General features: G+C 36.5%; 1 protein-coding gene across 7 annotated transcripts in view; it reads right to left on the bottom strand.

Moving 5' to 3' along the window:
* The window catches only part of arid1b.S (AT-rich interaction domain 1B S homeolog), a 237,567-nt gene that overhangs the window by 127,236 nt on the left and 83,151 nt on the right, over positions 1-27,180 (bottom strand). The window contains exon 1 of one of the 7 annotated variants that reach the window (XM_041564457.1): positions 9,829-11,013. The exons of the other annotated variants lie outside the window; for them this stretch is intronic. Coding sequence (XP_041420391.1) covers positions 9,829-9,837 — 9 coding nt within the window. The 5' untranslated portion in view covers positions 9,838-11,013. Of the gene's footprint in view, positions 1-9,828; positions 11,014-27,180 lie in introns of those variants that run through there. 7 annotated transcript variants of the gene reach the window in all.

The raw sequence follows: 27,180 nt of genomic DNA, 5'->3' as shown, positions 1-27,180 counted from the left end.
GGAATAATCCTTCGATCGTTCCATCGTAGGCTTTGCGCTAAATCCTTCGACTTCGATATTCGAAGTCGAAGGATTTTAGTTCCTAGTCGAATATCGAGGGTTAATTAACCCTCGATATTCGACCCTTCATACATCTGCCCCTTAAACATTAAAATGTATTTATAAATTCACAGCACTGCATGCATTTTACACTTTACCAACTTCCTTTTTGACTGCAATTTTATGCGACTTTGCAATAACAATCTTTCCCTCATGTTTTGTTTTGCAATTAACTAAGAGTCTACCTTTTGGAGCACTAGAACATTGGCCTAGTCCTGTGCCTACTGACTTATGGGGTGCCGTTTGTCCCAAATACATTCTGTATACAAAACTATCCCTAATACACAGAATGAATGTCTCTCATGTTATATAAGTATTTGTGACCATACACAGAGAAAAAAATATACAAAAGACTTATTTCTATTAAAGAATGAAAATAAAATCTGGTTAATGCTTAAATCTGGTTAATGTACTTATGAGAGCCTGCAACCATATCAACCTAAGAAACAATGTTTTATGTAAAAAAACAAGGTTGAAAGAGATGGTTTTAGTTGGAGGTTAAGAAAGTAACAAAGGGTAGTAGGCAAAGCAGGCATGCAGTCTATGGGTAGTTATTGGTAGTATCCCACCAAGATGAAGCCCATCTTTTTTTGTCAAGCTAGACTACGATATAGAGATAGTCCTAATTCAAAGCCAAGGTCAGTGGTTTTGAAAAGTTTTGTTGTTGATACTTCTCTCCCAAAAACAGAAAAAAGCAATAAATTGTCTCCATCACCCCTTTAATATTGGCAAATGGAACCACCATTGTCTTCCCTGAGGAATTGTTACTCTGAAACATAGCCATACATATTTATCATACATGCTAGGGTTCCTGTGACAATTCTAGTTAGCCACAACAGGAAGTGACAGAATACAATTCCCTGTGATATCAGCATTTAGAAGAAAGTAATAAGATTGGTGAAGAGAAATGCTTCAATAAAAGTTAACTGATGAATTACAGGCAAGTATAATATGTGTGTGTGTGTGTGTATATATATATATATATATATAGATAGATAGATAGATAGATAGATAGATAGATAGATAGATAGATAGATAGATAGATAGATATAAATATATATCATGTTTTCCTTTGTGCTATCTATAGGAAAAACATGACCTAATCGTAGCCAGTTTTCTTATTCATTTAGTCTGTTTCTTGCTTGAAGAAGAAACCCAAAACCTTTGAACTTCTCTCATCCACTGTCAAAGGAAAAACGAGGAAGGGATAAAAAGACTGTGGAAGAGAAAGCCAGAGAGCAAGAAACAAGGAGGTAGGAGAAATACATGAAGGGGAAAGAACAGAAAGGACACATCAAGGAGAATGGGATTTCCACATTGTTTCAACTACAAGAAATCACATGCTTTAATCTACCCTGAACCAGCATACAAGTTGCTTTTTGTCTACAGAATGAAATGGCTAAGTGTTGTAATTCAACTCCACTGCTTTATTGGACTGGTCTAACCAGTTTCACACCAGTTTCCAAAGTGTGATGTTGTTTGTGTTACTTGAAACCAAAGATGACGATTTGGCCTGTCTAGTAAGGTGAGAATGAATAAGGTGTATGAAGCAGACAGACTAAAGGTACATACCATTTACTTCTTAAATCTCAATAGCCCCGATATCATGACAGGACCCTAGTTATATTTCTGACTCTGAAGTAGAGAGAGGGGCCTGGCACAACTTTCATTTATTTATTTATTTTGCCTTAAAAATCCCCTTGTTTGCCTGCCTTTCTTATTCACCAAGCTTGATGAAATAAAACCATACAATGCAAATTGCCAAGGAAATTGCACATATTGTCACATGTATTAAAACTGTGCATCAGACACTGGGTGTCCTTCATTTCTGGGTCACCCAGAAGCATTTTGTTAATATTCCTTTTCTGTGTTATGACACAATTCAAAAATAAAATTATAAGTTCTAAATGGCAGGAAGTTCATTGGCATGCCAGCTCAGGATAAAACAACGAATGTTGGATAAAAATATATTACGGATGAGGCCATTTTAATTGCTAAATAAACTATTCATGGAGAGAGTAAACTGTATTAATGTGAATCATGGGGACTCCTTTAAACAGAAGAGGAAGCCTATTCTTGATCCTAACGCATAGGTTTTAAATTGCTAGGGTATATGGATGAAATTCCACATTTACCCACCAACAAGTGTGCCAGTGCCACTTTTGATAAAAAGATGTAGATAAATAAAGCTACTGGCGCAGAATAACCAATGCTCAGTAAATACATACAGGATGGTAAAAGTGATTTTTATTGTTAACTTTTTTGAAGTGTGGGAAACTTAAATCTGGAAGAAACTAACCCAAACTGTGGGGGAGAAATGCAAATTCCTGATAATGTCCTTTTGGAATTGAACCTAGAACCCAATGCTCTATTAATAAGTAACCAGTATACATTTTATTTGAAATACTTAAAATACTTAAATATTATCTTACACTTGGCATGAAAATATTTATCTTCTGACAGGATCTATTTATTAATACACACAGTTATAAAATTGGGCAGCAATACTATTCCAAAAAAATAAATAAAAAAGTGGTGTTGTAAAACCCATAGCATGAAAGAGGTAAATGACGGCTTTTATTGATTGTGTCCCATAGCTCTGTACACAAAGTTATACACACCTTTTGGAGGTTTTGTTTTGGATAAGCTCAAAATATATTGCTGCCTCACTCACTACCCATGGGAACCGCACAGTCCAAGTCCTTTGGAGCAAGAAAAGGAATGTCTGGGACTGCTGCCAAAATGTTCTCATCATAGAATACTCCCTCCCTGGTTTTAAAAGGTTAAAGAGTAACTAATTTGAAAGGACAAAAATACCATGTGCTGTATTTATGTTCTATTTCTGTCTCTTACACATGCCAAAACTTGGCATTTAAATCGGTACTCTTTTGATGAAGAAACTATTTCTAAATGAAACAGCGTTCCAAGCAACATTAACCATTACAAGACGGATAAGCATAAGGGAAACCTGGTTAAAACATGCAGATCAGAAAGGTGAAGATAGATGAGCTAAATTTACCAAGAAATTACAAAGCACAACATTTGGACCCAAGCCTACATGTTTTATATCCTAAATACAGTGTTAGATCCAAGAATTCCAGCATTTCACAAGTCCATCCAAGCAAAATATGACACAACGTATATGTGATTTAACGATATGGGGAAAAATATGAAATTGCATTGGTAAACCATGCATAATTTTTCAGAAATAGTGTTAAGGCGGCCATACACTGGCTGATCACCAACCACGCCAACCCTTCAAGTGACGGATATCCAAAGTATTTAGCCATACACTTATCAATACTGTTATTATGTTAAAGGAGAAAGAAAGGAACACAGGCCCAGGGTCTCATGCAATGTGATTATATCTCATATGATTATAATCACTGGCAGATTAACATTTGGTACTCTCCACCTTGTAATTATACCTTTATTCCCTTTCAAATTGGTATGTTATAAATGGATATTTTCTAAACAACTGATCAACTGGTCGTCATTATTTATTATTTATGTTTGTATGATTATAAGAATTCTTATTCTATTTTCAATCTGCAACTGAAATGGCATTACATTCCACATTTACTCATTAGAAGATACAACTAAACAAGACTCACGTTGCTAAATAAACAATGACCATTAGAAACACACAGGACAGTAATTGTGGTTTTATTGATGACTATTTAGAATATATTATAATTATGTTTTATTTATAAAGCTGTGATATATGTTGAAGTACTGTTTCTGCCGTAGTGGTATGTATACTTATACATTTTTAACCATTCAACCAGTCTGTGGAAATTGTTCCATGTTTGGATTCTAATGCAGAAAGAAATGTAGAATATCTTATATTCTGAACAAACCTCTCTCAACCTGCTGCAACTTTACTTTGGTAAAGTAACAGGGCCCCAAATCACAAAAGCAAAAAAAATTACGCTAGATTTAATATGGAGGCAGTGACCCGATGCTTACTGAAGCGTAGAGTAGCAACACCAAACTTCAGTGATGGAATGAATACTCCTTGTAAATTACCAAGATCTTTATACATAACAGATAAAACAGGTAAAGAATAAGTCAACAAGAAAGCTTGTGAAAGAGGAAAAATGTTAGGGAGAAAATGGCTTTTGAACTAATAAAATATGATGACTGGCTGAGGATTTTTGGAACAGCCTTACTCTGATTGACATAAAGAAAAATGCAGTATAACGAGTTATGTCACATGGGCAGAAAAATAGCTTTGTTGTTAATAACAAATAGTGCGACTAGAGAAAAAGTGAGGCAAATACACTAGTTCAATAATAAAAATATTTCTTCTAATATTCTTCCCCCCATCATTTTAGCTTGATTTCTATATATAATTGCTGCATGTCTGCGGTTTGTCTTGTCTGTAATATAAAATATCATCCTTTACCAACAGCAAAAAAAGCAATCACTATACATGTATATGTACATGTACAGTATATATAGACAAACATTTCACGCATGCTACAGAGAGACGAGCATCAAATAAAACCCAAAGTGTTAGGCCACAATGTATATTATTTACAACATATGGTACAGATATGGGACCTGTTATCCAGAATGCTCGGGACCTGGGGGTTTCCAGATAACGGATCTTTCCGTAATTTGGGTCTTCATGCCTTAAGTCTACTAGAAATTAATTTAAACATTAAATAAACCCAACAGGCTGGTTTTGCTTCCAATAAGGATTAATTGTATCTTAGTTGGGATCAAGTACAAGCTACTGTTTTATTATTACAGAGAAAAAGGAAATCATTTTTAAAAATTTGGATTATGTGGATAAAATGGAGTCTATGGGAGACAGCCATTCTGTAATTCGGAGCTTTCTGGATATCGGGTTTCTGGATAAGGGATCCTATACCTGTACTAACAATTCTTAGCCTTTAAAGACCAAGTGGCAAGGATCCTGAAGAAGTGATTATTTGATGTTTAAAAAAAAGGAAAAACATTTGGATTTGCGCATTTTGCTTCACTGCTGAGCTTATAAGTCTATGATATGCATGCACGGCAACATTTGGTTCAGTGCCCAGAGGGACAAAGTGTAATTGAAACCTTTACTGCTCAAGGTGTTCCAAACAGACCTTGAAGATGAAGTTGTACAACACGTTTTGCACAGAAGGGAACTATATTATGATAGGAAGTGCCATAATACACTGTTTTCAGCTTTGCATGGAATTAAAATAGGCAGCTCTGTCTAGAATCAATTGAGCAGCCACTATCTTGCTTTAGATTTATTTCATTTATTTCTTCAATATAAAAATAGTAAAACCCATATTTTTCACAAACCATTTAGGGGCCTATTTATAATGCAGTTTAGTCTTAAAAAAATGATCAAATGCTCAAATGATCAAATACACAACACATTGCTGACTTAATGACAGAAATCTCCACTTAAAATGCAGTAAAGCTGTATATTGATTGAAGTAACTCGTAATAAAATAACACCATAAAAACAGCAGTCATTTCATGAAATGCACAGAGGGTACCCTGAGTTTAACATTTGCTTAACTGTAGCATTAAAGGAGAATTCAACCCTAAAGTAAAAAAAAAACTACCCCCCCATCCTACATAGACCCCCCTCTCTCCTCAAAGCCTAGGTGCTACCCTGGGCAAATGCCCCTAAGTCTTTACTTCGGTGCAGATTCTGTCTAGCGGAGTTCACAGCAGCCATCTTCCGGCTCTTAGGCTGGGGGAGAGGAACGAGGGGTGTCTATGTAGGGTAGGGTATTTTTTACTTTACAGTTGAATTCTCCTTCAAGGCACCTAGCACCACCTACTAGTGATGTGTGAATTTATCCACATTTCCACACTCCCATTTATTTTTTCGAAACTGCTACGTGAATTTGCAGTGGAAAGATTTGCTGCAGAAAAAAAAGGGTTTCATGTCAAAATTATTCAGACGCCCATTGACTTTAATGCATTTGAACAAAAGAGTCGTGCGTATAGATATTGTCGATCGAGTCAAAATTGACACGTGTCAAAATTATTTTGGCAAAATATTTTTCTGCAAAGTGAAATGGGACAGATTTGCCCATCACTACCACCTACACATCAATAGGCGCAAAATGTGCACTGATGGCATTTTCAAGCTTAGAAACAACCATTCACATGACAGATGAAGCCATGTAACCCTGATCTTGAGTGGCTATTTCCCATAGACACAAATGCCTTTTTTCTTACCAAAAACTAAACTGAGACTTTCAAAAGTCCAAAGAAGTCAATCCCCCCATGCAAGCACAAAAGGGCTAATCCTTTGCCCCCACAAAACCTATTTTACACAATGATACCCTTTGTGTTTAAATACATGTGAACATGTGAACTTTGACAGGATCCGTTTTAAAATCTTTTTATTAAGAAAGATGTTTCTGAAGTAGCTCATAAATTGTTAAACAGTCTCTAAACAAGCATGGATTGCTAGTTGAGCCATCTAGAATGAATATACTAGAGCACTGTGCAGTGTGATTCTTATAACCAATCACAAAGTTCCATACAGTCCATAAAAGATTACTTGACCACTCTCCAAATTTTTATTGGTGAAAAAAATTGTGGCTTTTTTTTTAAAAAGGAAAATTAAGTATTCATTTTGGGGGTACAGTTTTCCTTTAAATCAAACGTGCATTAAATGTACACACACGCATGCTAAACGAAACACTTCATCTATCAAAATACAATTAATTAAATCTAAATACTGATGTTGCAAATCAATATTAGCCACAACCGGAATTTGACAGGTCCCCTTTAGGCTTAGAATGTTTATGTTTGTTCCATTCCTTATTTCAGGTATTTTGTACAACACTGCAGAGAATGTTACCTCTTCACACATTAGAAACAATAATAGCTTTTCAGATGTAGAACCAAGAGACAGTGAATTGGTGTATTTCACTATAAATAACCTCATGCTTCCAGCCATACTACAAATCTCATGGCTATTACTACAGTATGTGCCTGCATCTTGTGCAGTATCTTTCCCACATTTGTTTGTCTTGGGGGTAAGGCAATTCTCCAAGGCCCTAGAAGCAGACACAGGCCACTGTCTGATCTGTGGAAGGGATGAATGGATTAGGAGAGAGCCAAGCCAGCTGTTGCAAGCTTTATCAGAACACATCACTGACAGATGGATGCCCATTTTAAAAGCCTCCTGTTACAGCAGGCATGGCCCTGCTGCAGGCCTTCTGTTCACTGGGACATGGAAACTTGGTACCATATTTTTCAGGAGTGCAAAATAGTTCACTGAGCCACAAATAAAAAGGGTTGTGGAGAAAAAGTATTCCTGTAAAGTTTATATTATTATCCAAGCCTTTACTTTTAAATAGACATTGGGGAAAAAACACAACTCACACATTAAAGCAGGTTTTATACTGCTTAAGTAAGGAATTCTTTCACTTTCTTACTAGGGGGCAGATTTATCAAGGGTCGAATTGAAAATTTGAATTTTCGAATTTTTTATGGTCAAAACTGTCAAATTAAACTTAAACCTGCCAGATTGCTGTTTAAATCAACGGGAGAGGTCCAAGGATCAATTTGGAGTTGTTTGCAGCCTTCCTGACATTCAAGTTTTTTCGGAGAATGAACTCGAATTGTTTTTAAAATTTGAATCAAATTCGATTTGAATTCGACTACAGTTTTCCGGTTGATTTAATACATCTGAATTTATTTATTAATAGTAATTGGTCAAATTCCGAATTTATGGCAGTTTAGGGGAATTTTTAAAAACTCACATAAATTAGAAATTCTACCTTTGATAAACATGTCTCTAAGGGGTAGAATTATCAAAGGTCGAAGTGAATTTTCGAAGTAAAAAAACTTCGAATTTCAAAGTAATTTTTGGGTACTTTGACTAGGGAATAGTCCAACTTCGATTCGAATTTGAAAAAACTTTCGAAATTCGGAGGTCTAATTTTTTTGAAGTACTGTCTCTTTAAAACTTCGACCATTCGCCACCTAAAAGTTGCTGAAAGTGCTATTTTAGCCTATGGGGGACCTCCTAAAACCTGTATGGAGGCAATTGGGGGAGTTTGGGAGATCGAAGTAAAACAAAACTTTGAATCGAAGTAGATCGAAGTAGCGCTACTTGGAATCGTACGATTCAAAGTAGGTCCACTTCGACCTCAAAAAACTTCGACCACAATTCGATTGGTCTTTTTGAATTCGAAGTTCGAAGTTTTTTTTAACTTCGACCTTTGATAAATATGCCTCTAAATGTATAAAGTACCACAAAGAGAATACTTTAGGCATGAGGATAGCCTATGGTTCATTTACTATGCATTACTATGTATAGGGCAATGTGAAAAAACATACACAAGGACTCATTTGCAAAACTAAAGATCTAAAGGCTTGGTAGTGACAAGGTGCAATGGTTAAGCATAATGTTCTGTACCATGCATTGGATTCTTAATTTACTTAGAAATACAGATATGCCTAGAGTAGTTCCAGGGAAAACTGGGGCTTGCCATTTTGCACATCTTAATGCTCTTGCCTCTAGGGCAGTGATCCCCAACCAGTAGCTTGTGAGAAACATGTTGCTCTCCAACCCCTTGGATGTTGCTCCCAGTGGCCTCAAAGCAGGTGCTTATTTTTGAATTCCAGGCTTAGAGGCAAGTTTTGGTTGTATAAAAACCAGATGCACTGCCAACCAGAGCCTCAATATAGGTTGACAATCCACATAGGGGCTGCCAAATGGCCAATCACAGCACTTATTTGGCACCCCAAGAACATTTTTCATGCTGGTGTTGCTCCCCAACTCCTTTTACTTCTGCATGTTGCTCACGGGTTCAAAAGGTTGGGGATCCCTGCTCTAGGGCAATGTTAATGAGAATTCCTGGCATGTAGTTTGTTTAAGACCTAAGGCACAGGAGTCAAAGTGAATTGTGCAAACTACACACAGTCAGAACAACAGTACCTTAAAATATAGTTCACCATCTCAGAAGTCTGTAGCTTGTCTATTCAAACTGCACTTTAGTTTTATGTTATTTGGCTCCTGATAAAAGTGACTACATGAGCACAAATGTAATATTGATCTTATATTATGCTAAATAATAATAAACGTGTAACAGATTCATAAAAAAAATATTTGTATTCAGAAAGTTTATGGGGATATTACAGATATGTTTCCTTTGTTTGTCTAATCATCACAAAATAGCTTATAACATTTTTGAAAACTGGCAATACCACTGTTCCATTGTCAGCAAAATGTTAATTTACAAAAGCCACTGACACTGCTAACAGCTCTTTGCCTGAAACTTGTGGTGCTCAGCCTAAGTTTTCCAGGCCAATTTGGGAACTTGATGGAGTCTAAATATCGAAATATGCTCTTTATATGAAGACTAATAATGGCTGCAGGAGGCATTGGGTGCTGTCATGGATATCTGGAGGATAAAAAGCATTTTGATTTTCTCCCAACTGCCTTAAAAGCTTAAAAAAACACTACTTGTATTACAACATATGATATTTCTGCAAGATTTTAATTCTAACCACATTACAAAAATAGATAAACAAAAAATAAAAACAAAGCTACAAAAATTTTTTTAATTACTTATATTAGATATACAAAGTTAATTTATACTGTAATAATTGTTTTTGTATTAGATGCAAGGGTATATTTTTGTAGAGAAGAATAAACTCTGTACAGCGGAAGTTAACATTTTCTAACAATTGTACATCAAACTCTTGCACATTTATAAGCACTTTGGAATAAAATAGAGAGCAACTTACTTTTACCATTTCCCTTCTTCCTCAGGATCTCCTGTTTGGGACAGCAAGTAGACAAGAGTGTATTCTACAGCAGGGTTAGGCTTTTTGTTATCCAAAGCTCCATGTTGGCAGGGGATTTTTTTCCACAGGCACCCAAACTGCATGTGTTGCCAACAGAGCTTCCAGCTGTTTCATTATTCATTGTGGAGTGGGAAATTCAAGACTACAGAGACCCGCCTACCTGTATCATTACTAGCATCCCAGAGCCATTTAGAGGGCTCACAGCTCCTTCCTTTGTTCCTAAGTATGAATGGCTTCTAAGGTTTGAATGGCTGTTGCAGCATATAACATCAGATCAGGGTTTCAGGCTTTGCACTTCATAGCAGCTGTTTTTTTTCATGGATTTATTTTTTATACTATATGTATTGACTATTACTTAGAGCGTTCCTGCTGCCTGCTGTATATAACCCTTCTCCTTTGCCAACCTCCCCAACTCATTTACAAGAAGTGTGTTTTTTTTTAAAGGGGAAGGGGGTGGAACAATGAGACAAGCTGTGCGCTGGAGGTCTACATGACAAGCTGTTGGATAAAACATCCCATGCCTATCCTAGGCTGAACTTTTGTTGACACCAGCTACTAAAAACAATTCCTTTATTCTGCTCTGCAGCTACAGCAGTCTGTATGCCACATAACACACAATATGTGCTTTCATTCTAACAACTGTGTCAACTCTCACAATGAGAGGCAAATGCACACCAGTCAAAAGCTAAACACACAGGGACACTTTTAATTCCCTTGCAAAATAACACTGTAGTTGCATTTTGAAGGCATGGAACATAAAGATATTAGAGCTCATTTACTTATCCACTACCCCAAAACATTAAACAAAATAATAATTGTAACATCAGGGCAGCTATATTGTAGAGTTTTTTGCTTTTTAAATGCAGGCTTTTGTTTTAATGAATACTCCTTTTCCTTTTGCATTAATGGTTTTGGTTCACTGAATTACTGACTCAAAGAAACTCAAAGAAAAGCACATAATATCATAGCTCCCAATACTGCAGACTGGAATTCTGAATTTTGACAACTCCCACATTAGTTCAAACTGTGTACCAATCCCTTAAGAGTGACATTAGAGTGGCTAGTTGAGCCATAGTAGTTAACATAAATAGTATTTATAAGAAAGGGTGCTAGGAAAAGCACATTAGAAAGCTTTCCACAAGTACCAGAAACCAAACCATGAAACAAAAATACAATCTAACCCTTTTTAAGTATACTGCAAAAATGAATAAAAGGTTTGCAAAAGGCTTAACCCTTTCTAGACCCCAAATGCATTATTCCAGATGTCAGGGTGCCCTGTTAGATGCAACTATGTTTTCTGTTACAAGATGAAAGGGATGTTAAGGGAAAGTGAGTGCTCCAGTTGTCACTGCTATGTAACACAGTGCTAATGCAATATCTGTTATGGTCCCAAGCTATGAGAATTATCAAGCACAATGACAAGATGCATGCTCAAGGCAAATCCAGTTTTCCTCAATGCTGTCAGTTGTAATAAGTAATTTCCCCTTATGTTCATGCATTTTACAGTGGTTTTTGTACCTGTTACAGTTAATGTGTGTCTCTACATGATTAGTAAAGGTTATTAATGCTTACATGCCGCCTTAGAGGATCTTAAGTGTTGCAAGTTTATGCCTGGGGAATTCATCACCTAGCATTCTTATGTGAAAGCTCATTATTTGTGGCTGTCCAACACCATAGTAATCCTACAGTTGTTATTCATTAGGAGATGTAATCTTAGATCTATAACATGTATTGTACTTCTCATGGAAACAGTTGTACTTACAACACACTGCTGCATCTTCTACTGTACGGTACAAAATCACATGCTTTATAATAATTTTTTTATTACCCATGCTAACCATACCTGCCATGCTGTGGCACACAGATGTAAAACCATGTGGAAAACATTTCTAAGAAAACCACTTGGAAGGACTGACTCCACAAAAAATATTTGGGGCCCATGTAGCACCTAACCTGGCTCAGAACCAGAATGGAACAGATGGAACAATTAAACTAAGGAAAGACTATCAACGTTGGTGCTTTCTCTGGAGATGGGGTATAATTAATCTTCACATGTACAAAAGACAATATTATAGACATATTATATACAGATATATTATAGACAGATATATCCTATATATACTGGGGTTCTCTTTTATATTAACAATCCATATAAGAACTCAAATCCAAAATTAGTGCTAACTCACCTTTTTACTGTAATTCAAATTAACTAGTTTTCTCTTTAACCCATATAATAAGTATTTGTTGTTATCTATGAATTTTCTTTGTTTTAGGGTAACACTAGTTGGGAATATCTGAAAGCTCCACATAATTCAGGCATGTTAAACTACAAATCAGCCTGTTCTAGTAGTTTCAGAGCAAAACTGTTTATATTGCCACATTCTGTATATCTAGCAAACATAAACAGCTGATGTGTGATCCATATCATTTATAACCAGCAGCAGGAACTATCTGCTATTTTATATATAACACAGCAGGTAGGATATTTTCTTTATGATTACACTGCAAACTTCTGCACATTTTAGATAACAGATAATGAATAATCTATGCAATGTATCCCACTGCACAACCCATAATACATATGACAAATAGCAATGGAACGGAAGGTTAAACAAGTAAAGACAAAGGTACAAGAAAATACTGTGTTATGATATCCAGTGGAAGGGAATGCATGTCAGTAATGAGGGCATGCTGAGCATGCTATTAACTACTATATTCATCTTTTACCATTATTACAAATCTTGAGCTGTTTGTTGTGTGACACTCTGAACTAGATAAATCTGCAGCCATAATATCACAACATTATACATAAAAATTTTTTACATGGCAGAACTGATATTAGATAATCAGGGATTTACACGAATTACACATGGCTCTCTCTGTAACTCTGTAAGCATATTGTGTATGTGTGTGTTTAATATGTTTTTAAGAATATATTTATATATATATATAGATAGCTAGATAGATATAGATATATATAGATAGATATAAATACTGTATATATTTTAATGCTGCTAAGGACAGTAACATAACTACAGAGGAAGCAGACCCTGTGACTGCATGATCATATACAATTTCAATAAATATTGGTAAAACATGTCAATCTCTAGACATTTTGGGGGTCTGAAAAATAATTTGCTAATTTCTAGTTACGCCACTGGCTAACTTATCTGTGGCAGTCAAAATGCCCAAAACCGCCAGGCACCATTTACATGCATCAAGACTTTTCTTTGGGGAGATCTGGAAAGGGATCTGAAAGGGCACAGGGCCTCTTTAATAAGTAGGCACCCAGGCACTAGAAAATTGTCAATGAGGAAACTTGGCAAGCTGACAGTGTAAAGGTTGGAAATTCCTTTATAATAGTTTTTCACATAAAAAATCCCAATATCAATGTTTGTCTGTGTAAGGAAACATTATGGGCGAAATAGGTTTTGCCTTGACGCATGCACATACTCCAGTATAGCTGACCTTTCATGGGAAGATTCTCCCATTGGACAACATCAGCTAATGAGCCAATCGCTATCTGAATTGACATTTCTTCTTTACGGTTCATCTCCAACACTGAAGCAGTAATGCATCCTCTATAACTAGTACAAGATGAGCCAGTCTTAAAAGACTGCATATTAGTTAGTAAACGTATACCCTCCTTATTTACATTTTGATTGATTGACCTATGAAAAGACCCCAACTTGTTTAAAGGGATACTGTCATGGGAAAAATAGTGCTGCTCCAGCAGAATTCTGCACTGAAATCCATTTCTCAAAAGAGCAAACCGATTTTTTTATATTCAATTTTGAAATCTGACATGGGGCTAGACATATTGTCAATTTCCCAGCTGCCCCAAGTCATGAGACTTGTGCTCTGATAAACTTCAATCACTCTTTACTGCTGTACTGCAAGTTGGAGTGATATCACCCCTCCCTCCCCCCCAGAAGCCAAACAAAAGAACAATGGGAAGGTAACCAGATAACAGCTCCCTAAGGCTAAGGCCACACTAGGCGATAGCGCCGCGATTTGACTCGCGGCGACTTTTCGTCGCGACTTTTAAGCCGCAATCGCTGGGGAAACTTTTGCGCTGGCGTCTATGGGGAATCGCGAAAAATCGCCAGCGTAAAAACACACGCGGCGATCTTTTTTCTATTGTCGCTCGAAATCGCCTAGCGAGGCAATTTCGAGCGACAGTAGAGAAAAGTCGCGGCGAGTCAAATCGCGGCGCTATCGCCTAGTGTGGCCTTAGCCTAACACAAGATAACAGCTGCCTGGTAGATCTAAGAACAACACTCAATAATAAAAACCCATGTCCCACTGAGACACATTCAGTTACATTGAGAAGGAAAAACAGCAGCCTGCCAGAAAGCATTTCTTTCCTAAAGTGCAGGCACAAGTCACATGACCAGGGGCAGCTGGGAAATTGACAAAATGTCTAGCCCCATGTCAGATTTCAAAATTGAATATAAAAAAATCTGTTTGCTCTTTTGAGAAATGGATTTCAGTGCAGAAGTCTGCTGGAGTAGCACTATTAACTGATGCCTTTTGAAAAAAACATGTTTTCTGATGACAGGATCCCTTTAATAATATTGGAGATACAGTTAGACTGCCTTCTGGAGCTCACCTAAACTCCACAAAATATTTGTATGATGTCATCTATTTATGGTAACATAACCTAAAGGTTATCAAAACTAGCAGACAAAACATACATTATCAAGATTATGGGGTAGATTTATCAAGGTCGAATTGAAAATTCTAATTTTCAAATTTTTTATGGTGAAAACTGTCAAATTCGACAAGGGAGTTATAAAAATTTGATTTGAGTTTTTTAAAAAAAAAATTTAATTTGGATTTTCGAGATTTATCATACTCTGGCCCTTTAAGAACTCCAATTCGCTATTCGCCATTCGCTAAATCCTGCTGAGTTGTTGTTTAAAATTCGAATTTGATTCGAATTCAAGTTTTCAGGTCGATTCCATTCACCCACCTTTAAAAAATTAAATTTTTTAAAATACATTTCGATCTAATTTATGGGAGTTTAAGAGAGTCTTTAAAACGGAATTCGAAATTCGACCTTTGATAAATGTGCCTCTATATATTGATGCATTAAAGATTCCGCAGACCATGTTACGGTCTGAAAAGCAATTGTTTTTTTGTTACAGAGTTTAACAAGAATGGTGCTTTGTTTCAAATGTTACGTCTTAGAAAATCCACACAAGCATTTTACCGTTATTATGGCAATTTACAAACTAGATGCCACTATTTCATACTGTGGGTTATTGGGTATGTTAAATATGTACTCTTAAGAAAAACCAGTATGACAGCTCCAATGTTCCCTCTAATGATGTGTCCAAAATGTATCTTTTTATAACCATTTAAAAAAGCAGTACTGTGTTTTCAGACACAATTGTCCTGTGCAAACCAAAAGCTGTTTTATGTGCATGTACAGGTTCTTAACTTACAGAAAATTGGGCAACTCCCATTTACCTGAATATAAATACAGAATTAACTTTAAACAGACAAACCCATTCATCTGAAATGTTAAATGTTCTGATCAACAATTTGTAAACCCATGCCCAACCCTGACTAACCAGGCCCAGACTGGTACTTTTTATATTCTAGCAAATGCCAGAGGGGCTACAATAAACTGCTATTGACCTGTTCTACTAATTGGGAAAGTGGGATGGGGCTGTTTGGGCCACATAACATTGGAAATGCCAAAGCCTATACTGAATATTAGTCTGGACATGTAAAACTCTGTGCCAACATGCCTAATAAACCCACACTAGACCAGCCCATGTCTGGTGAAACCTGAGGGGGCAGCACAAATGTATAAAATACACTAGGCAGAATGTTTCACCCACCTGCAACCTGCTGGGTAAGTAATTGGTTTCTGGATGGCCTGCACATCTAATGTAAAAATATTTTATGTAAATACTCCCTAGTGTACATTTTAATAATCTAATTAAACAGAGATAAAAATGTTAAAAATGAAACCAAAATAACAACGTTGTGTTTACAGCCAGTTGCCTTTACGGAGTATATTTCTATAGCTTTTTGAACAAGAAAGATACCAGTTATTTGTAAGCAGGCCTGTTTTGTGAAATCATGTAAAGAGAAATGAGTGGCCTACTAAAAAATAATTCTGCCTTCTAAGTGCAAGCCTTTCCTCTCACATAATCTATATGTGAAGACTAACGCACCTCATTTCCTTTGGTGTTTACCGCAATTTATTTGACACCTCTTCCAGGATGATGTGTGACTTGCCTTTGCTGCTGTTTTAAAAATAGCCGAGATTGTTCTCCCTCTCCGCAACTCCCTCCCTCTTCAACTGAGCAATTAAAGCTTTGATTACAGCAGATTAGATTTGATTGGCATTGTTCCTCAAGAACAGGGTTGCCTCGTCCTTCTGTGAAGAAAAGAAGCTCCACACATTGACATGGCATTCAACAAAAAACTAATTAGTGTGTATATAATGTGTACAGGGGAGTGGTGGCCATCAGAGAAAAACACTGAGAATTTAGGCTTTGCTAATAGATGGTAAGTTAGCAAGATGTTTTGTGCATATTTATATTGTAGGCTTAAAAGGAGTGTCGAGACACCATCTATGTACATCAAATGACTGAATACTTATTAAAGTAATAGTATTATAGTAATAGGGCATTATTACAGGGCAAAATCATAACGATGACATAAGTAGGAAATGTCAATGTGCCTGAAAACAATGTACAATGTTTCATGGGGTTGGGGGGGGGGAGTATTCATTACAGTTAGCACTTGCTATGTATGGGAGCATAATTAAAGTTTCCTGCCTCTCTCTTACAAAGTGGCAATACTTGTGTTTGGTTTGTTTTGATTCTAGCAATCTTTATTACAGAACATTCAGACCAAAGTGGTCACTAATTCTATCTGACACCCATTATTTTAATTATCAATACAGGAAGGAATGTTCACCTTCCTATGGGAAGAGGTGCATGAATATCAACATCACTGCATATAGCATTTATCAATAGACATTGCTTATTTCTAGAATTTTAGTAAGCAATTAAAGTGCCTATCAAATCACGTTTGCTGAACATTTCGTTCCTTAAAATAGAAGGCTCAGTTAAAGGCAAGATAAGACAAAGAAACCACCTCCAGAGCCCCAGACAGAATGTCCCTTCATAAAGAGGCAATTACATATCACCCCAAGTACATATCAAAGCATGTCTAAATCATAAAATCCTATGCACCACTCTTAGTAACATAAAGCTTGATGGAGCATCTATCAAGAGATAGAAAGTGTAAACAAAAAAAAAAGGAAATCTGAAATCCTTAAAAAGAGACTTCTCCGTTAGAATAGATGAAGAGAACTATGCACATGACTACAGAACCTAAGGCTTTACTGACAATTTGCTGTTTAGTATCACATGGTAAGCATGTGAATTAGAGACTATGACAACCCCTTTAATATGGATCTTATTGTTTTGTGCTCAATAAACTCGGAATAAACAAACAAAAAAAAACAAAATTTTGAAGAAGAACTAAAGCCTGTGACCTGGAGCATACAATGTCGAAATAAGGCCCATATTATCTCAAACTGCACATGCTATATTCACAAAATCGCTGGGAAGAAATCATTAAGCAGTGTGAAATGCCATTCATCAACCCCAGTGTGAGAATCTGCCTTTTTAAAACAGGTATTGAAATTGCATCTATGGGAGAAGCTTCTTCCTGTAATTCAGAGCTTTATAATAGGTTTCCGGATAACGGATCCTATACATGTATAAAAGATTATATCATGCAACTTTAATAAAGATGATGACTGTGGCTAGTGTTCCTAGTAAAGCTACATGTACAATTTACAATTAATCTTTGCAATATACCTGTAATTACTTGAAAGCACTTCACTACTTGACTTGTCAAATCAGCATAATTATGTTTATGCTAAATAGCTTTATGAATAACAATCTAAAAGCTAAATTGAAAAACAAATGTCAAGCTGTTGCCATGAGGAAGCAGTTATGGCTACATGACTTTGGATGGGGGGAGGATGTACAACATAAAGAACCCTTGGTGTTGTGCTAGAACTTTATAAATAAAGGGTGTGACAGCTAAAGCTGGGGATACTTTGGCAGGATTAGTGTTTGTCCATATTATGGATAAATACTGATCCAACCAAAGTATCTCCAGCTTTAGCAGTCACTGTGTGTCTCATTAACTACAACTTCCTTGCAAATATTATAACTGTATATTTTAGAGAAAGCTGTATCTTGAAAGCAGTGACTGCTGCACAGTGCATTACTTGTGTATGTGCTATTTAGTCAGGGTCTGATTGACCCCCTTATGATAAAGTGACATTTTGTTCTACAGTACAAATTAATAATTAAATTAAGGTGCATTGCTTATGTTGCTAAACCAGTTCTAAAGTTGCAAAACTGATTCCAAAGTGTTGGGGGGAAATATGTTGCCTCTACCAACAACTTTGCATATGATGTTCAAATACGGTGTGGCTTTATGTCAGAGACACAACATTTCTAAATATTTGTCCATATTCATGGCATTTTTTAAAAAGTTGTGGCATTTTAACCAGCATTTTTTCCACCAAGTTGTCTCCACCAAATACAGAAACATATCATTATATTATTTGGCATATGTCAGTACACAGAAGAATTTGTAGCACACAAACATACATTTTCTTAGTGCAATAATGACACATTTTTAAATCACTTTAGGAAATTTGCTATTACAGGTATGGGATCCATTATCCAGAAACCCATTACCCACAAAGCACTGAAATACAGAAAGGCTGTCTCCCATATAATGAATCCTTATTGGAAACAAAACCAGCCAATTGGGTTTATTTAATGTTTGCATGATTTTCTAGTAGACTTATTGGTATATCCAAATTACAGAAAGATCTGTTATTGGGAAAACCTCAGGCCTCGAGCATTCTGGATAACAGGTCCAATACCTGTATAACAAATTAGAATTTGCTGTACTTACAACACTTTTACAGTGTGGTTAAAGACAGCTTTAGAACAGTGTTCTTATCAACACATTTTAGAATTATCCCGTGTCCACAGATTTAACCTGGGTCATAAAAACAATCAGTGTTGGACTGGAATGCCAGGGGCCCACCAGAAAACCTTAGACCTGGCCCACTTCCCAAACTATTATTCCTCCTCTCATTACTCAACCTCTTTCTTTTTCTAGTCTTTTATCGCTACATACTATACTCTATTCTTCCATTTTTAAGCCTCTTAAAGAAATAGGGAATAACCATGAAATAGGCCAAATGGTTAGAAGCTAGAAGGTCCACTGACACCTGGGCCCACAGGGAGTTTTTCTGGTATCCCGGTGGGCCAGTCTGACAATGAAAACAAATGTTTAGAATCCCTGCCTTAACACAAATCTTCACATTATAACTGATCCCCCGTTTCACTGGCAAAAACAACCAGCACAATTTGAAAAAAAAAATACTTGTTCTCCTATGGTCTTAATAGAAAAGGAAAACACGATAAAAGCCAAATAATGACTTCCATTGAATTTTTCTCATTTTGACATCTTTGTTTATGAGCTAATTTAATAGCTCCAGTCTATGGTCTAATTATACTCACAGTTATTTCTCCTCTGACTGGAAAATGCAGGATGCTGCCATGGGCCAACTCAAATCTGCAACCTGATTTTCTCAAAATAAACTGCTCATTTCAGTTTTTCAAAAGCCCACAAGTGTGCATGTCTTTTTTTTCCTTACACATACCCGATTTCTTTATTAATGTGAAAACTGGAAATTTCTACACACATATTGATGGAGCACATTTTTTTTCTCTTGTAGTCACAAAGCAGCCATTTAAGGCAATGCCACATAGGAGTCATTTATAAACAATGACCAAAATCTAAACCTGGGCCTACACACAGAGACCTCGCCAAATGAGCGGATCTCTCCCCAATATGCCATTCTTGGGATGGGCGATATTGGGCTGATCCAATTGTTGGGCTCTAGTGCGCAACAATCGGAAGAGAATATGGGCGGTTGGATCAGGATCACATTAACAAACTGATCCTCGATCCAACAGGGTTTTTAAACCTGCCTGAACGACACATGGCAACAAACTAGATGTTTGCTTTCACTGTTCTGCATGCAGCTGGCTGAAAAAAGCTTATCACTGATTGGTTGCTATGGGACAATGCCCAGGTGTAAATTTACTTAGTGAATATAATAAATGGGAACCAGGCAGATTTGGGATTTTTTTTCTGGCAGGGGTTTTACTGTTAAATAATTTTTTTTATACATATCCAAAATGCCACAAAATCATCATCCACTGATTCTCAATGGGGGGTAATTTGTGGCATTTTCATTTGGGTAAGTTAAAAAAAAGCCAGGTGTTTGTAGTCACATGTTTGGGTGTATTACAAGCTTAAAAATCTCCCCACGGGCTAAGACACTGACAGGTGTGCACACAAAGATTAATATAGCTGTGTGTTATTCATGGGCTACAGGGATTTATTTCCAACTCCTGACAAGGTAGCATTATAATCAGAAATAGCATGATATTTGATATATAACATTTGATATAGCACCAGTGAGAAGGATTATTTCAGAAAACAAGCATTTGTAAATATACAAAAACCAACCATACTATTTAACTGCAATGCTGTGACAAGGATGTAATGATTCTACCCAGTAAGTTATGAATCATTTTTTAAACCCGTTATAAATGTGTTAGATACCTTGCCTATACTAAATGCATTGACCGTTCTATTATCCAGAAACCCATTTCCCTTAGTGGCAAATTTCAATTGATTCAATGAATTAATAATGATTCGTGTTAATTAGTATAAAAAATGAGCTTTATGGCAATGTCACATGTTTGGGGTTGTTTTAAGCTCCAGCACTTGGCAGGTGGAAAAACTGTACAGAGGGTTATTATTTAAGCAACTATTGCCTGGCAAAGCTGATACCAGTACATGGCAGGCAATTTCAGTATCTATGGGCACACAACTTTATTTATTTAGTTTTCCAGTTTACTTAAACACTCAAGTTTTTCAGCCTCATTCAAAATGAACAGAACAATGAGATTCTCGCTGGCATGTGACTATTTTGTTGCTTTTTTAAATAGGCTAACTTTCAAAAAAGCCACACAAACTTAGATTTTGATAAATCTGCCCCTTACTTTAGGCAGCAAACTTGCACTGAATCTATTAGTATTATCATTTATATAGCACTATCAATCCCCATAGCACTTTAAAGAGTAAAAGATACATGACCGAAACAGTTTAAATATACAGACAAACATTTCAGCAAAATTGATTCAAAGCAGTTACAAATGGATATTGTTAGGACACAGCGGGGGCTATTTGTAAAGACTCAGAGATAATGTGGTTTTTGGGACATTCTAGGGACTGTATCTTGTATATTAACAAACTTTAAGTTCCCACAGAAAACCTTCTATAGGAGCTATTTAATCTATGAGTCATTTACAGAAGAAGCAGGGAAGGATCGCATACACAGATAAGGAACACAATGTGTTATATTCATCTTGACAGAGAACTCATATTTAGAAATAATTTTTTCCATTTTGAACAGGAGAAAACCAAGTCCTCTTTATAATCATATAAATGACTTAGCTTTCAGTAAGTGCTCTCTCTTAAATCAACAAAGAGCTGTCATGAGCAGAACCTATTACTCATTGCACTCTCTGCTCCTCTGTACCAGAGATCTCAACGTGCATTTACCAACCCGTTATGGGGTCTTTAGAGGCCAAGCAGCTTCAGTAGCATATCTGTCAGATTACAGTTTTATGCATGTCGATATTCTTGGGATTTCCATTATTAAATAATAGGGAAGTGCAGGGTTTCTACCTATTTCAATGCTTGGCTGTTTTGGTTATGGAAAACAAAATTACGCAAAATAGAAATGAACTGATGCACAAGAAGATGGTATCACAAATTGACTATGAAGACTTTCATTCATCCAGGTCATGGTATATGTATAATTAATTAAAAAAAAAAAAAAAGAGTTACAATGTACCGTTGTGATTGGATTAGTGGAAGAGTCTATATGCCGGAGAATTTCCCACACCGGTCAGTTGAACTGAAGAAGCTGCTCAGATGAATAGTGAAACGTGTTCAATAATTACTCAGAAAGTCCAGTTGTTTTTTGAATTACTTATATTAGATATATCACAAAATGAGTTAATGTATTTCCAACATGCATTACCATTTTATATTTAATAAAGCCTGTAAGGATCAGGATGTGACCAAGGCAAAACAGTGGTGTCAATAAATGTGTCCAGGTTTTTTTTTCATTGGCAACACTGGGATACATGATTTAGGCATTCAGATATAATAAATAATGCCACAATTGGCTCATTCGGCATTATCAGAATCAGACAGGAATCTGTGTAACAGTTTCACACCAGGTTAGATTAAGAATAGATCATAAATCAAGTTTCCTTAATCAGGTCAGTGGACACAAAGGGGCAGATTCACTAAGCTCGAGTGAAGGATTCGAATGAAAAATACTTCGAATTTCGAAGTATTTTTTTGGTACTTCGACCATCGAATTGGTTAAATTCGTTCGAATTCGAACGAAATCGAACGAATCGAACGAAAAATCGTTCGACTATTCGACCATTCGATAGTCGAAGTACTTGCCCTTTAAAAAAAACTTCGACCCCCTACTTCGGCAGGTAAAACCTACCGAAGTCAATGTTAGCCTATGGGGAAGGTCCCCATAGGCTTGCTAACCTTTTTTTGATCGAAGGATTTTCGTTCGATCGTTGGATTCAAATCCTTCGAATCGTTCGATTCGAAGGATTTAATCGTTCGATCGAACGAAAAATCCTTCGATCGAACGATCGAAGGATTAGCGCTAAATCCTTCGACTTCGATATTCGAAGTCGAAGGATTTCAATTCGAGGGTCGAATTTCGAAGTATTTTTTACTTCGAAATTCGACCCTTAGTGAATCTGCCCCATAATCTGTTAGAAATGTGCCGTCCAACTTTTTTTTATCTGATATTCAAAATGTTCTTTTACAGCATATTCTTTTACTGAAAACAAGTACATATATAGAAAAAAACCCACTATATGATCGAAGGATGAAAAGGAATCTTATTCAGGACTATGAGCTAAGTGGTTAACTTGTGGTCTGTGGCGTAACTAGGAAGCAGACCCTGCAGTTAGGAAGGCCCAGGGAACAGGGTGGCCCAGACTATAGCTAATAAAATAAACCCCTCCACCCAGCCCCCTCTCTCTTACTGGAAAGGAAGGGGAAACAAGTCAGGTGGAAGTGGGCGGAGTCTGTGTAGGCTGTGCGTTGGGCAGAGACGAGATGCGTGTGGGCCGGAGGTGGGACGGGAAGTTAGTGGGAGGATGGGGATTGGTGTGATCCAGGCCCCTCTGAAGGTTTTTTTTTGCAGGGGGGGCCAGCGCACTCTAGTTACACCACTACTTGTGGTCATTTTAGCATCTTTTCTGTTTCTATTTTCTTACAGTGCTTTCCGATTAAAGGTAAATGGTTTAATTATAGAAGCAGATATATTTTCTCTCTTTTTTGGGCCTTTTTCACTGTTTCGTTCCAACTAAATTCTGGGTTGTCTTTTTAACTGTCAGTTATTAGTTGTATAAGAAAATGATTTCAACCACCACTTTAAAGGAATACTGTTATGGGAAAAAAAAGTTTTTTTCAAAACACAAGTTAATAGTGCAACCTTAGTAGACTTCTGCACTGAAATCCATTTCTCAAAGAGCAAACAGGTTTTTTTAATATTCAGTTTTGAAAATCTGACATGGGGCTAGATATATTGTGAGTTTCCCAAGTGCCCCTAGTCATGTGACTTGTGCCTGCACTTTAGGATGGAACTACTTTCTGGCAGGCTGTTATTTCTCCTACTTAATGTAACTGAATCAGTCTCAGTGGAACTTGGCTTTAACTATTGACTGTTATTCCTAGATCTAACAGGCAGATGCTATCTTGTGTTAGGGAACTGCTATCTGGTTACCTTCCCATTGTTCTTTTGCTAGGCTGCTGAGGGAAAGGGAAGGGGGTGATATCAGTCCAACTTGCAGTACAGCAGTAAAGAGTAACTGAAGTTTATCAGAGCACAAGTCACATGACTGGGGGCAGCTGGGAAACTGACAATGTCTAGCCTCATGTCAGATTACAAAGTTGAATACAAATAAATCTGTTTGCTCTTTTGAAAAATTGAATTCAGTTCTTGACAGTATCCCTTTAAATACACTAAACTTATGAACAGCTGTTACAAAATGTTACATTATAATGCATGACCAATAAATCCAAATTCATTGCTCTAATTTAAGATGTTACAAAAAATAAAGTCATTAAATTATAAATATAAAAATTGCCAGCGCACAGTTTGACATGAAAAATAATTATTATAAAAAATTAGGTGTTAGTGCCACACTTTTGCCAAAATATGTAAGCTCACGTGCCATGTCAAGGCTCCTCATTGTACGTGAGTCCTACACTATTTGTGAGCATTCTAGTTTCTAGTGCATTTAAAATCAAGTCCCCCAGCAACCAATGTGACTGAGTACTAAGACTATTGCCCACTGAGTAGTAAGGCCAGAGCTCCTGAGCTAAGGGTAAGTGCGCAATGGTCTTACTACTCAGTCCTGCAGGATTTTCAAGATCTAAATTTTGTTGGAATTCTTTTAAATGGAAAGTTTGGTCATTTCAATAGCTCTTGATCACAGTTGCTATTTATCATCATCCAAGGCTTCAATATTTGTTCTTACAGACAAAAAAAACAAAAAAACTGGTCTGGGATATGGAATCCCATAAGAGGATATAGGCAATGATAACAAGCATTGCGTTAAGAGTCAATTCCTGTACTATTTTGGTCTTACCTTTTACTATTTTTTTCTGTCTTTCCATTTAAACATCCATATATCAGCAATGAAAGTATATCATGGGGGCAATTAACTTGTTTAAAATCCTTCTACAGTCTGATGAGAACAGTTTTTATAGTAAAAACTTGTACAATACTGGAATAAAGTCAGTCAACTCTCTAACAAATCAAAAGCATGATAACATGGATCCCCAGAGTGATGCTCTCAAGCACAAAGTCATTAACAGCAATCAATCTATTTAATGTACCATTACACAAGTGAAAGATAGTTAATCAAAACGCAGTATTCACCGACCCTAATAATATGTTAGCCAAGCTTACGAGAATGACAATACTTCAAAAGTAACCCGAAGAAAAGGCAATGGTGGTGAAAATAATAATTTTCCACTTTGACATGTATTGACTTCCATAAGGTTACCTTTCACATTTTTAAGTAAAGGAGGGGTGTTAGGGGTGTACTTAAGTTGCCTACAAATTAGAACAAAAAGTCTCGATTATGAAAACAAGAGTAGGAAGTATATAAAATAAAGATAACACATGGTAAAACTAGGGGAGCTAAAAAAATTCTTCATAAACTAGAAGGTGTGTGTCTATGCAGTGCCTCATAATGCTTATAACCTCAACTGATCTTCTGAATGGGGTCACTGACCCCTACAGCCAAAAAGCTATAGCTCTGTGAGGTTACATTATTATTATTACATATCTTCATATGCAGGCCCTCTCCTATTCATTTTACAGTCTGTCAATCAAACATTGCCTGGTTGCTATGGGAAATTGGGCCCGATAGCTACAGAAATTCCAAGTTTAAGAGCTGCTGACAAAAAAGATAAACAAATCATAATCCGCAAAAAAATAAGGCTAATTGCCTCAGGATATTACTGTCTTCGTCATATTAAAAGGTAAAGGTGAACTACCATATAATATATAATATATATAAAAATATACCCTATTTTTTTACTTGAGTAGATTCAGTTTGGCTTATGTAGAAATGTTTCATAAAATATGTTTTTTATTTTTAAAACTTACACAGACATACCTGGTTGGATAGAATAGGTACCATGTTATGCTTTTTCTGTCAGTTTTCATGATGTTAATTTCCCAACTCCTCCCTCACTTTGTTCCATTGTGATGTGATGGATTCTGGGACTTGAAGCCCCTCTGCTTTACCCTCTTGAAGACCTCTAGTAAAATCCTATAAAAACCTATATTTTGATTAGCACACATTCTAGTGATGTGCAGGCTGGCGGTTGAGCGGGTTGCGGGCAGGTCTGGGTTGAGCCTGCTCTCCCCGCTTCCGTCGCCTAAATCTATAGACTCACACCCGTCCGGCTGTGATGTCACAAAAGGGGCAGGCATGATTTTATAGATTTAGGTGCCAAAGAAATAGAGGGGAAAGGACAGGCCAGGTGCAGGTTGGGAGGGGTAGGTTAGGGTCAGGTGCAGGTATAGAATCTCTTGACCTGCACATCACTAACACACCATACAAGTAGTCTTCCAATAAACAACACTTCACTACTTGATATCTGACCATACTGTCTCATAACCATTTAATGGCTCTTCCAAATAAAAAAGCACGGGCACACAGACAATGGCATACAAACCTATGGCATAAATGGATTTCTCAGGTGGCTTAATGTATAGTACTTCTGACCTGCAGCTCCGGGTTTCTGAGATTGGTTCCATCCAGGGCACTATCTGTAGGGGGCTTACATGTTCTACCTATGTCTGCATTGGTTTATTTAGCGGACCATAGTTGGGGAATGTGCTTAGATTGTATGCTCCCCACGGGCAGGAAATCATGTGAATGTATAATCTCTCTAAGGTGCAGCAGAAATGTATTGAAACTATACAAATTCTATTAAATAAATATATTTCTCTGTGCTGTGCCTTCAGCTGTATTAAACACTTCCCACACATGAGCTACCAATGAATCCAATCATGTAACACTCCAAAAACCAGAGTCACCAGGAACAGAAGTTTATTTACCCAAAACTTTGCCTTAGATTTTCTCTCTCTCTCTATAGTAAAGATAAACTTGATTATTTCAGAAACAATACATAATTTTAATTGACTGTATTTAGAAAGTTTCTTATTTCAGTATGCTGAAGCTTATATTAAATTTTAATTTTCGTGATAGTTCCCCTTTAATTTGGATCAAGTACAAGGTACTGTTTTGTTATTACAGAGAAAAAGTAAATCGTTTACAAAAGTTGTATTATTTGAATAAAATGGAGTCTATGGGAGATGGCCTTTCCGTTATTTGGAGCTTTCTGGATAATGGGTTTCCAGATAATGGATCCCACATATTCTAAACATAAGCAAAATAGAAATGTGGGGTATCACTATCAATAACTATTCCTAAATCATCAGCTAAATAAAATCTCTCACATTTGGATAAAGAGCTATTGATCTTGTAAAAGTAGCTTTAATGCAGAATCTTTTCTGTC

The sequence above is a fragment of the Xenopus laevis genome, chromosome 5S (assembly GCF_017654675.1).
Source record: "Xenopus laevis strain J_2021 chromosome 5S, Xenopus_laevis_v10.1, whole genome shotgun sequence".
NCBI lineage: Eukaryota > Metazoa > Chordata > Amphibia > Anura > Pipidae > Xenopus > Xenopus laevis.
This window is presented reverse-complemented; position numbering and strand designations above follow the sequence as displayed.